Below are 13847 nucleotides of genomic sequence, written 5' to 3' on the forward strand. Positions count from 1 at the left end.
CCTTTTTTGTTTTTCTACTAGTGGTGAGGTGGACATAGTGTCTCCTGTTGTAATGGTGATGTTCTGGGACTATGTCTGATGAAGCAGGCCGGGACTTCCTGGTCCACTCTGTGTTCTAACACACTACCCTCCCTTCAGTGACAGAGCACACGTAGTCCCAGCGTAAGACTTCCTGGTCCAATGTGTTCTAACACACTACTCTCCCTTCAGTGACAGAGCACACGTAGTCCCAGGGTACGACTTCCTGGTCAACTCTGTGTGGCCCGAGATGATCAAAGCAATAGAGGAGAGAATAACCTTCCTCTTCAACCCTGGAAACCCAGACACCTTCTATGAGGTACTTCCACACTGTGTGTGTGTGTGTGTATGTGTGTGTCTGTCTGTCTGACTGACTACCAGTATCCCATAACGGTAGCCATACTTAATTAATTGAAGTTAATGGAGAAGTTGAACAGCAAAACATCCCTTTACAAACTCTTGTGACTTGTGCAGTATGATCCACCAGTGATGTCATCGGGGACATGGAATCCTTGTGTTGTGTTAATTACAGCACAATGTAGACGAAAAACAACAATACCTTGTCTTATAATGACCAACGTTATAATGACCGTATCATTTCATCTAGCTGTAATTAACACAACACAAGGATTCAATGTCCCCGATGGCATCACTGGTGGCCATATTCAAAAAATTTACTCTCAATAATTAATTAAATGAACGTGTGAAATATTATTCAGAGCTTTTTGATGTGTGTGAGATTATGTGCAAAATAAATTGGCATTGTTTTCTTAGTGCCCCTTTAAGTCCAAATACATTGTTGTAGCAGGTCAAAATAAAGCTGGAGACATTCAAATCAACTAAACAACAAAAAAATGTATTAAGTGAACATATGTATATTGACAAATATAGGTAATGGAAATTGCGATTTGTCATGGAATAGTCTTGGAAAAATCATAGAATGGGATTCAATAAAACATGTAGAAACCTTGTTTGACATATTGTACATTACAGCAGGACATTGTAATGTAGAGTGTATTCTCATCTGTGTGTGTGTGCGCGTGTGTGTGTGTGTGCGTGCACATGTGTGTCTGCTCTCAGCGGTACAGTGTGAGCATGGAGTTTGTGCGCAGGTTTGAGCGTCAGTGTGGTTCGCAGGCCAGCGTGAAGAGGCTGAGGGTTCACCCTTCCTACACAAGCTTCCATAACAAGTGGAATCTACCCGTCTACTTCCAGCTACGGTATACTTCACTACGCCCTACAGTGCCTACACAGTACACCCTAACTTGTGTGTTCAACCCTTGCACCATATCCCCAGTATGTTTACTTCATCTATGTTTTACCTACTATTACATCATCTGTGTCTGCTACTGTGACAAACACATTTCAGCTCTCTGCCTTCCTTTTCTTAGCCTTAGAAACTAGGCTCATATTACAATACATTTGATTCAAATGTATTGCCATCGTTCAGCACAAGTACAGTACAATGAAAATAAGTTGGCATCTAACGAGAGTGTAAAGTAACAGTAAAGTCCATAACAATATACAGTGTAACAAGTGATTATATGGAATATATATAACAAGCTACTGAGTACATTTGCTAATCTAACGTATGTACAGTACATACATACATACATCCAGATATTACATACGTAATATCCATCCTGACTCATATTTTTATAAAAAAGATGAATATGGATTATGGTTAGTCTGCATCATTATTAATTTTTCATATTACATGATTTGAGATTATATGAGTCTAAGCTAATGAACTGGCTCAGGATTGGGATGCTTGGAGAACCCTTGTTGACGACCTATGCCCCAAACGGGGTAAAAGGCATAAGTAAGCTAATGAAGAGCTGCACTTAAAGGGGAATGCCACCCATTTGAAGAATTCACAGAAGAATTCCGTTCTTCCTGTGCCCCAGGATAGTTCAGTCAATATTTGTGAACAGGCACTACTCGCTTTTTAACCTGTTAAGCCCTATTTTCTGAAAATCCGCCTAAAAATACATACCTAGTAAATGGAAGATTGCTCCACTTCTACAAGGTCCATTTGCATGTTTTTGGTATCTACGGACATCTATGGATCTCAGGGAATGTATTCCCAGTGTCAGAAATATTGTGGCTGTTACTAGGCTTGAGTAAATTGTGATGAAACAAAGGAGAATATAAATAATGATTTTTCTTTGCATCTTTGAATAGTGAATAACACCATGCTAAAAATGACCAGACATGAAAAACTGCGACTGAGCTTGTTCAGCAGATGGTTGGTTTTGTAGATACAGTACAGAATTCTGCCTTCCGGACACATGCCATTTGAAATATTATTATAGAATATAGAATATCAGGCCTATAAATTACCTTATTATAGCCAACTTGCACATCTATGGATCTACTCTTTCCAATGCCAGAGTTCAATTTGGATTTAGTATCACCATGCGTGCAGGAAGAACCGAGAATGAAATCTACTGTGTACAGTTCCATTCTTAAAATATAATTAACGAATATTTTGAGTGCGCAAGTTGTATTTAATGTTTAGTTAGGATAATAGAACCTGCATTATCATATACTCCAGAATAAACTATTCATTGGCCTGCTTCCAGCATCTACTACGACATGTTATACATGAAAAGTTTATTCTGGAGTATAAGTGTGCAGTGGTACAATTGGAACGTGAGTGCAATCAATAATAATAAACGTATTTATATAGCATTACGATGCCTGTGTCTGGCAACAATTACTGCTGCCATGATCACCTGTGACGCTGGCATGATGCCCCATAGCGTTTAGGGCTTTGCGCTTAGTTACCACCATGTCTGTGAAGACGGTAGGTGCGTAGCGTTAACTGCTCGGTGCAATTGGCGCCAGGCTTTGTGGATTGGGAGCCTTTTTGGACGAGGCTCATTTGCATAGAAAGGGGACATGTTCCGCCCATATTACCTCATTTAAATATGCGCCAATTGCACCGGACGCAATGCTGACGGAACGCAGTTCCCACCTCATTTCACCCTCATTGTATGTCCTCTGTGGATAGCAAACTGAGTTTCAGAGCGATATGCACCGGCTTTGCGTCGGAGAAAGCTGTGCAAACCCTTTGTGGGTCCAGCTCTGAGACTGTCTATAGCCCATTAACCCTACACTCTAAACACTGAGACTGTCTATAGCCCATTAACCCTACACTGTAAGCACTGACTGTCTATAGCCCATTAACCCTACACTCTAAACACTGAGACTGTCAATAACCCATTAACCCTACACTGTAAGCACTGACTGTCTATAGCCCATTAACCCTACACTCTAAACACTGAGACTGTCTATAGCCCATTAACCCTACACTCTAAACACTGAGGCCATGTCCAGACGAAAACAATCTTTTTCGTTTTCATTTAGTTTACATTTAAAAAAAGGTTTCCGTAAAAACGAAATTGTCTCGAGAAATAAGTGTGCCACAAATTTACAAAATAAATGTCTTTCCTGTTTCAGACGTCGCTCTTTTATTTTGAAACCCCCCGACCGGAAGTGTTATCGTTGTTTGTTGCTAGCAGTATAACTTGTGTTGTCCGGTTCTGTGCTTTTGAGCTAACGTAACGCTAGTTTCCAAAGGAGTGGAGAGAGAGCGACCGCGGAGATCGATGATGAGGAGGATTTTAATCGGCAGGAGAGAGAACGTGTCAAAGCCGTATATAATATGGTGCGCGCAGCTCAAACTACTGTTGTATTAAATTAATTGATTGATGTTTAACTTGTCCCTGTGTCCAGTCCTTTCGACTAGCAAACGTTGTCTGTATTTAACGTTACCTCAGGATACCACTGTCTATTGTATTTAGTTGGTTAGCTATTTAGCTAATGTTGATAGCATTGAATAGCATCAACGCTAGCTGGCTGGCTACAGCTCAACACCAGCCATGGGAATACTATTTACCGGTACTAATAAACACTTCTAGCCAGGACATATCTGGACATATATGTATCATGTTTATTTTTTGTTGGCTGGGTTTGCGCATGCGGATTAAGGGAGATGTCAATCTGTTGTCGACGGTGGTAGTACAGGGGCAGTGCATTTAGCTGTAAAAGCCAGGTCAAGCTCAATAGCTTCTGTAACACGAACGCAACTACTCTGTACGATGCCATTGTTGTTGTGATGTTGGCTGAGTTTGCACACGCGGGTTAAGGGAGAGGTGGGCTATCGCGTCATCGGTTCAGGAAAATGCGCATATAGGCTTGTAAAGACGGCGACACAAATGGGGGCGTCTTCAGATTTTCCCACTCTGGGACCCGGTTTCAGAAAATGGCGTCTTCAGGCTCCCAGAACGCATGTCCGTGTGGATGTAAGGTGCATACGATCAAATACTTTGACAGATACGACCAAAATCGGTTTCGTCTGGACATGGCCTGAGACTGTCTGTATAGCCCATTAACCCTACCCTACACTCTAAACACTGAGACTGACTGTTAATTGACCTGTAGGACTAACAGAGAAGTTGGACATTGTGTCCTCTACTTTGTTTGAAACCCCCCACCCCCCTCCCACACACATACACACTCTCTCTCTCTAATGTAAACACACACTGCCCCACACACACACACACACACACACACACACACACACACACACACACACACACACACACACACACACACGTACGTGCACATCAGCAGCCTAAAAGCTCAGTAAACATTCGTCACTGCCAGTACAGTTTGTGTCATGTCACGACCTAATGGTTACAGCTCAGAGCCTGAGAGGAAAACCCCCAACACAGCTCAGCAGTCTGTTTTTATAGTTCTAATTCAAATTCTAATTGTCTGTCTTTCTTTCTGTCTGCCTGGCTCTGTCTGTCTGTCTGTCTGCCTGTCTGTCTGTCTGCCTGTCTGGCTGTCTGCCTGGCTCTGGCTGTCTGTCTGTCTGTCTGCCTGTCTGCCTGGCTCTGTCTGTCTGTCTGTCTGTCTGTCTGTCTGTCTGCCTGGCTCTGTCTGTCTGTCTCAGGTATAAGGAGATAGCAGGAAGTCTGGAGAATGCTATTAGTGAAGGTCTAGAAGCAGCTCCAGGTGGGACACTCACCAACACACACATCTGTACTCAACACACATCATCTGTACTCAACACACTCTCTATACTCAACACACCATCTGTACTCAACACACACTCTGTACTCAACACACACTCTGTACTCAACACACACTCTGTACTCAACACACCATCTGTACTCAACACACCATCTGTACTCAACACACCATCTGTACTCAACACACACTCTGTACTCAACACACTCTCTGTACTCAACACACACTCTCTGTACTCAACACACACTCTCTGTACTCAACACACCATCTGTACTCAACACACCATCTGTACTCAACACACCATCTGTACTCAACACACTCTCTGTACTCAACACACTCTTTGTACTCAACACACATCTGTACTCAACACACATCTGTACTCAACACACACTCTGTACTCAACACACTATCTGTACTCAACACACATCTGTACTCAACACACTATCTGTACTCAACACACCATCTGTACTCAACACACACTCTCTGTACTCGACACACATCATCTGTACTCAACACACACTCTCTGTACTCAACACACTCTGTACTCAACACACTCTCTGAGTCTCTGTACTCAACACACATCATCTGTACTCAACACACATCATCTGTACTCAACACACACTCTATACTCAACACACTCTCTATACTCAACACACACATCTGTACTCAACACACTCTCTATACTCAACACACACATCTGTACTCAACACACATCATCTGTACTCAACACACATCATCTGTACTCAACACACACTCTATACTCAACACACTCTCTATACTCAACACACACATCTGTATTCAACACACACATCTGTACTCAACACACACTCTGTACTCAACACACTCTCTGTACTCAACACACATCATCTGTACTCAACACACATCATCTGTACTCAACACACACTCTATACTCAACACACTCTCTATACTCAACACACACTCTGTACTCAACACACACCACCATCTGTACTCAACACACATCTGTACTCAACACACCATCTGTACTCAACACACTCTCTGTACTCAACACACCATCTGTACTCAACACACATCTGTACTCAACACACATCTGTACTCAACACACCATCTGTACTCAACACACACCATCTGTACTCAACACACCATCTGTACTCAACACACACCATCTGTACTCAACACACATCTGTACTCAACACACCATCTGTACTCAACACACATCATCTGTACTCAACACACACATCTGTACTCAACACACCATCTGTACTCAACACACACATCTGTACTCAACACACACTCTGTACTCAACACACCATCTGTACTCAACACACACATCTGTACTCGACACACACTCTCTGTACTCGACACACACATCTGTACTCAACACACACTCTGTACTCAACACACCATCTGTACTCAACACACCATCTGTACTCAACACACCATCTGTACTCAACACACATCATCTGTACTCAACACACATCATCTGTACTCAACACACACTCTGTACTCAACACACCATCTGTACTCAACACACATGATCTGTACTCAACACACACTCTGTACTCAACACACATCATCTGTACTCAACACACCATCTGTACTCAACACACCATCTGTACTCAAAACACACACTCTGTACTCAACACACCATCTGTACTCAACACACACCATCTGTACTCAACACACACTCTCTGTACTCAACACACCATCTGTACTCAACACACACACTCTGTACTCAACACACCATCTGTACTCAACACACCATCTGTACTCAACACACCACCAATGATCTGTGTGTGTATGTTATTTATGACTGTGTGTGTCCTCCAGGGGGCAGTGCCTACCACTTGCAGGTGTCCCAGGTATTGTGGTCCAGCTTGGTGAGATGTTGGTCCGACAGCGTCTACTTGTCTCCTCTGGCCCATCGCTTTTGGAAGCTCACATTGCAGCTCTACTCGCGATACGCCAAGTTCCTCAATGAGGTGAATCCGCACCGTTAGTACTGTCAATCAAAGTGCTGTCTTAACCTGCAAACAATCAAACTGGAGCTGCAAAACATATCAATAATATTAGATTATCGTTCAGATTTTTTTTGTGCTTAGAATCTTTTTATTTTAAGTAGCAGAGAATGCAGTATTACACACAACAATCAATGCACAATACATTGGCAAGACTAGAGAAATAAAAGTGGATGCTACCTGTTTATGACAGGTGCTGACTAAGACTCCGCCCTCCGAGGTGCCTAAGGAGACAATCAGGCCCCTGCCTAGCTCTGCTTCCTCTACTTCAAGTCGAACGTCATTGGATGAGGCTGGCAGTGAAAGCGGAAGTCCCGCCTCCCTCTCTATCAAACAACTGGTCTATATTGCTGCCGATATCCAAAAGCTACAGGAGCAGGTGTGCATAAACACACTTAGACGCGCACGCACACACACACACACACACACACACACACACACACACACACACACTCACACACTCACACACTCACACACTCACACACTCACACACACACTCACACACACACACACACACACACACACACACACAAACGATGTAACATAAGTGACTCTATGAACAAACTTAAATAAGTTGGCTTTGGGATTTGAGTATGGAAGTGGAATTGTACCTCTGATAGCATATTTTGATGTTTTAATTGTCTGGTTTCTTGTGTAGTATTCTACAGTCTGTCTGCTACTCTTCATTAGATCCCACAGTTGTCAGAAATGGTCAGACAGAGACTAGAGGCAGTCGGCTTCAAAAACATCACAATCGTAGAAGGTAAGCCACGCACAGACATGAGGAAACCGCTCGCCATGTAAAAAAGAACATGAAAAAAAAGTAATTTGTACCTTTACCTTGCATTGGTTTCCTTGATCTCTTTATTGCTAGAGGCTGGGTTGAAGTAGATGCGGCTACAGGCTACATTTAGTTCTCTATGCAGCCATTGAAATGACCACACAAATCCACTATTTATCAATTTTCATGTTATGAAATGTAATGATTTGGTTTATTATATAATAATGTACAGAGCTAAAGCAAATTTACTCCCTGACTGTTTGCAAAGGTTTTTTTCAATACAGGAAAGAAAATATGATTTGAGAGATTGTTTACTGTTCAAAAAGCTAAGAAAGGGATTCAAAGGAGATGTATTTATATTGTTGGGGTTAACTTGTGGAACAATGCTGATATACCGGTACATTTAAGATGAATGAGTAATTTGCTTTTGGTTTTTATTAAAAAGAAATTGATATCTTTGAAGGATACAAATATTTTTTATTTTGTAATATTTTGTTTGTTTCTGTTTTGGAGGCTTAATTTGATAAGAATATAGGACAGGCATATATCAGCATTATGCTTCAGCCTGTACCTTTTCAGTCACTGCCAAGAATGTTGACGGTCTGGGATGATTGTGCATATTATATTGTGTGTGATGACTGAATACAACTACTACTACTACAATACTCCCTGTGTTCCCAGTCTCAACACAAGGGCTGTTTTCCCACTGGTAGAGAGGTCTCCTGTAGACACTGCACACACACACTGCTGTAGGTAACATGGACAGGTAGCAGATATTAGTACTAAGAAGTCAAATGTTAGAAGTTGAGAAGTTGTTACTTATAAGCTGCAGCAGCTTGGTGAAAATGTCTCTTCCCTTTATAATACTCCTCACATAACAGACATGTGACAGATCTGGTGGACGCCTTTAACCAAAGCACCTTACAGGATCCGTTTTAATTAGTGCTGTCGGGCGATAAAAAAAATGTATCTAATTAATTGCATTTTAATCGCATAACCATTTTAGGCCTGATCTTTTATATTCTATATTTCAAATTGCAGGTGTCCGGATGGCAGAATTCAGTACTGTATCTACAAAACCTTCTGTTTAATCATCTTCCCTTTATTCATTTGGTTAGATTTTTCAGGTCTGGTCAATTTTAGCATGGTGTTATTCACAGTCAAAAAAAATAAATAAATAAAATAATTGAATTGATATTCTCATTTGGTTCATTACAATTTACTCAAGCCTAGTAACACACAGTATTTCTGACACTGGGAATGCATTCTCTGAGATCCATAGATGTCCCTAGAATCAGATACCAAGAACATGCAAATGGACCATTTAAGAAAAAAAGAAAAAAAAATTTGTAAATGTTTATTCTATGTTTTAATGGAATGAATGAGATAAAAACGAAATCATTAATCTTGAGTAAATTTTCATAACGCGATAATTTGCCGTGTAATTAATTAATGTAATTAACGCGATAAACTGACGGCCCTAGTTTTGCAGTGTGCAGTGGGAATCGGATCCTTAATCCTGGCAGTGTCAGTGCCATGCTCTACACACCTTGTCACAGGTCCCTGTTGGCCAATGGGAATGAACACACGACGACCTGGTGTTTTGTGTCTCCAGATGCACTAGTGGACTCCAGGGCCTGTCTGTCCGGCAGTATCCCCACGCTCAACTCCAGGATGACGCAGCACCTGACTGAACGATGCTGTCGTTTCCTGAAGAGCGCCTCCGAGGTGCCGCGCCTCTACCGCAGAACCAATAAGGTCAGAGATGGTCGGGGGCACACACACACACACACACACACACACACACACACACACACGTCACACTTAACCTCTTAACTGGCACCGACCCGGCCCCGAGACCTCTTGAGGACGATTTCCCCACCGGCGCAACACGCCACTTTGCTGACCTCTAGCGGCTCGGGTCTGCATTTCTTAATACAATATATATATAGAGAATTAAAGCCCTATTTGTTTCCTGCCGATTGCCCTTTCAGGCAACAAAATCCGTTCAGCGGTTCTCGAGTTAAATGCCGATATGTGAGGCGTGCTCCAAAGTACACGGCAGAGCTTTTATTTATTTTTTTATTACCACTCCCGGGGCTCTACCTCCGTCAATCATTTGGCGATCTTGAAAATTATTCGACAGGGTTGTAGCCAATGAGTGCGGCTTTCCTTCATTTCTGAACGGATTTTTATGAAATTTGGACATGTACTACATAATACTTCAGGCTATGGACCCAGGGTGTTTTCCAGCTCATACCAATTATTTTGGAAATACTATATTTGGATATTGCAACTACTACAGAAAAACGTGAGTAACAAGTTTTTCTACAACTCAAGTTCAGACCTATGTTACTCCATTCCATTAGCACTAAAAGTGATATTTATTTATTGTATCAGAAACTTCAGAGACCAGGCTTATGCATGTCCTATAACTATAAAGATACGCTTTTCAAAAGAAGTATGCAGTCCTCAAGTTCAAGTCGGTCACCTTGTTTGTAGAGCTATAACTATATTCTATATTATAGCTATGGATACAATACTATAGTCATTTGACACTGGGTTTCTTCCGGTCAAGATGCAAAAAATAAAAAAAATGTCCATCCATATGTTCCCGTTTTATAGCGTGGTGAATATGAGTGTTATTTCGGAATGATCCGGGCCAATTCCTGAGAGGCTGGCTATAAGCCACAATGTGTATTATACTAAATCCATTGGCGTTTTGTCCCTACACACGCTACAATTAAGAAATCAAATGCATATGATCTGTATTATGTTCCATCATGAATGGGCGATGACTGGGATCGTCTCCGGTTACTGCCTGACAAGTAAAATGTGGAATCCGGAAAAATAAAATCCCATGCGTTTCATTCAGTTTAATCCAATGGGGTGCAGTACCATCCGGAGAGACGATAGGGGGCGGTATTTTCCCAATTCGAGCTCAGAGAGAGTGCCAGTGGTAACGTGAGGCTAGATTGATGAAATATGAATGGAAATCGCCAATAAAAAAAATAACGATAAAAAAACGGCATATCTCGTTTCTGGCACTCAGCGGTTGGCATGAAATAACGAATTATGCCGTGGCTGGCACTCAAAGTGTTAAATAGCACCTATTTGAAACTGGCCACCGTAAAGGTCCAAACCCCCCCACCCCTTCCTAATAAACAGTCTCCTCCCCACCGTATGTATATTTTTTCTCCCACTCACCCACCCCCTCCTAATGTACAGTCTCTTCCCTATCATATGTATATAATCTCTGTTAGGATCTATGGGTAATAGTACTGTATATGTCACAAATGTAACAGTACTATAATATACCTGTATGTCATGTATGTCCCTATGCCATAAAGGTCATGATGTCATGTATGTTGTGTATGTCATAAATGTCACTATGTCATAAATGTCACTATGAATTGAAAATGGGGGACCCTGATGTAAACAAGACAAACGTCTTTCTCTGGACTGCATCCCCTTAACACTTTCAGAGCCATTGCTTAACCTTGATTTACCCGTTAAATGCCACCATCCACTTCAATGTTAGCTTAAAAACGCCTAATCTATGTTTTAAATTATGGCTGTGTCTAATCTGCCCATCGCTTATCAATGACTCGTTTTCCAGTCAACATTGTCGAAGCGGATTGTTTTTTTATCGGTTCATTTTCGTTTTTATAGCATTTTGAAAAGCCCTCGTTTTCAAGGAAAATATAAAGATTCCATGATAAAAGACATTTACTGGAATATTCTAGAATACACAAAAACGTTGTAATTTTTCAGCCTATTTATGAATCGTTTTCAAATAAACGCTAGATTATCGATAGTATATGTGTACGTATGCACGCTATAGAGGCGATCTGAAAAATCGATTCTCTTATTTCCTCATCAGCGATCGCGCACAAACAGCCACATCACACATAGGGCAAACGCTGAGATCTCAGCGAATACAACTCTGATTATCCCAAGACTGGTAAAATAGATTCCTTACCTCAGATCAGATGTTCTCCAAAAGGTCTCCGTGGTTGCAATATGATTGCCATGACAGATTTTTGAAATATTGATCTCAAAGACGCTGTACGACGTCATTGGCAGATTAACACTTTGGTCGCCAGGCTTATATTCTTAATATACCATCCTCCGCCAGCTCTATTTGTCTATGGGGATGTTTACCTTCTTTGCAGGGCTATAACTTTTTAAATTGTATTGCTAAATTGACATTACTATGGCCCATTCAACGTCAAGTATCTATTGTTCAGGGTGTAGCAACGTTATACTTTTTCATTCACATATTCATACTAAAATACGGTCTAAAGTATAAGTATGTTTTTATCGTTTTCTGCAGCTTTCTCCAGAACGTGATTTATAGCCCCAAATGCATTATATTTATGATCAAATACAGTTTGATATGAATCTGCGCGAGATAAAAAAATTCAAATGGACGTGCTTCTAGAAGTTACTACTGATCATCTGATGTTGACCGGATTGGGGGGGGGGGGGTCGTTTATTATTCCGTGGCCAACGTTAGATGATTCATCTAGTGTGGGTGATATGATCATTAGAGCAGTTAGTATCGAACACGTTAAAAAATAACGCTGAATCTTAGCGTTGGGCGATGAGCGTGGAACAGAAATATTCCTATTATGGGATGTAGAAATATGCGATCCATTTCCAGGTTGTATAATAGTATATATGTCCAAATCATGTTGTTTATCGAGTTATTGGTAACGGATTGCTATCCGTTGTGTCTAGCTCGAGTCCTGGGACTATTACCGAGTGATCGGACCGAATTGAAATGAGCACCAGCTTCCATTTACTGTTTCCGCTCTGGGCGATCCGCCGATCGGCCACCAGATGGCGCTCTTGAACCGTTGGAGAGTTGAGAGGGGATTAACAGTAGATCTCAAGTCTCCGGGGGAGAAATATGATATCAAAGACGTGGTACGGCGTCTTTGGCAGAATGAGCATGGCGGGGAAAGACGTGCTACGGCGTTTTTGGCGACCATAGTGTTAAGCATGGCGAGCAATGACGTCTAAAGTCGTCCTTGGCGATTAAAGGGTTAATAGGTTAAAGGAACATGTCAATATTATGTAATAAGAAGATAGATTTCCTCTCTGTGCATTCAGTAAAAAGCTATCCGGCTGCAAACTAGCCTAGCTTAGCACAAATGAATAGAAGCGGATACAGACCACTAGCCTAGCTTAAATTCTGGGAGAGGTGTTTTGGCCAACAGCTAGGCTAGCTGCCTGGTCCATATCTGCTTCTATTCATTTGTGCTAAGCTAGGCTAGCTTGCAGCCAGATAGCTTTCTACTGAACGCACAGAGAGGAAACTGGTGTCTATTTTATGTCTGACCCTGGAGAAGACGGTGAGCACTTTTCCCACAATGTGTTAGTTGACGTATACACACGCACGCACACACAAACAAACAAACAAACAAACACAACCACACACTCGCACAAGACTGAATTCCCCTACAGTAGCCACTGTAGTGCTGCTACCACAGTGTTTCTTAAGAACTCTTCCCTGACCTTACGTGAATCTTTCCTGACAGGAGGTGCCAGTGCGCGCGTCGGCATACATGGACAATGCCCTGCGTCCGTTACACCAGCTGCTGACAGACTCCACGGGACTGGTCTCTCCTCCTACTGCACAGGACTGGCTACGAGTTACACTGTGTGACTGCACACAAAGGTAGGCCTGCATCCACACACGCACACATACACGCACACATACATACCGTAATTCCTCTAATAGTGACCGGTATTCAATTACAAACCGGGTCTCTATTAAAGGCCGGGTGCGCTTTTGAGCTAAGCAATTATAAGCCGACCTCCTAATACAAGCCGGGTTACTAATATACTGAGCTGCATACTGAGCTGCTAAGGTCAAGTTACTTGATTTCACTTTGAAAACGTTGAAATGACCAGTGACCACCTGTAATTGCACTGTTTACTATTTCATACAGTACTTGGTTTCAATAAATGAACCCAGTACATTTTACTGGGTTCAAACT

The 13847-nt window shown here is 41.8% G+C and overlaps 1 protein-coding gene across 1 annotated transcript in view; it reads left to right on the top strand.

The window, feature by feature from the left end:
- Positions 1-13847, top strand: part of cog2 (component of oligomeric golgi complex 2) — a 37107-nt gene that overhangs the window by 19201 nt on the left and 4059 nt on the right. The window contains exons 9-16 of the mRNA XM_084321493.1: positions 211-337; positions 1099-1238; positions 4985-5046; positions 6871-7022; positions 7252-7437; positions 7749-7821; positions 9455-9597; positions 13386-13525. Of these exons, the coding sequence (XP_084177619.1) occupies positions 211-337; positions 1099-1238; positions 4985-5046; positions 6871-7022; positions 7252-7437; positions 7749-7821; positions 9455-9597; positions 13386-13525 (1023 nt within the window). The remainder of the gene's footprint in view (positions 1-210; positions 338-1098; positions 1239-4984; positions 5047-6870; positions 7023-7251; positions 7438-7748; positions 7822-9454; positions 9598-13385; positions 13526-13847) is intronic.

This window comes from Notolepis coatsorum (genome assembly GCF_963971535.1).
Source record: "Notolepis coatsorum genome assembly, chromosome: 9".
NCBI classification, from domain to species: domain Eukaryota; kingdom Metazoa; phylum Chordata; class Actinopteri; order Aulopiformes; family Paralepididae; genus Notolepis; species Notolepis coatsorum.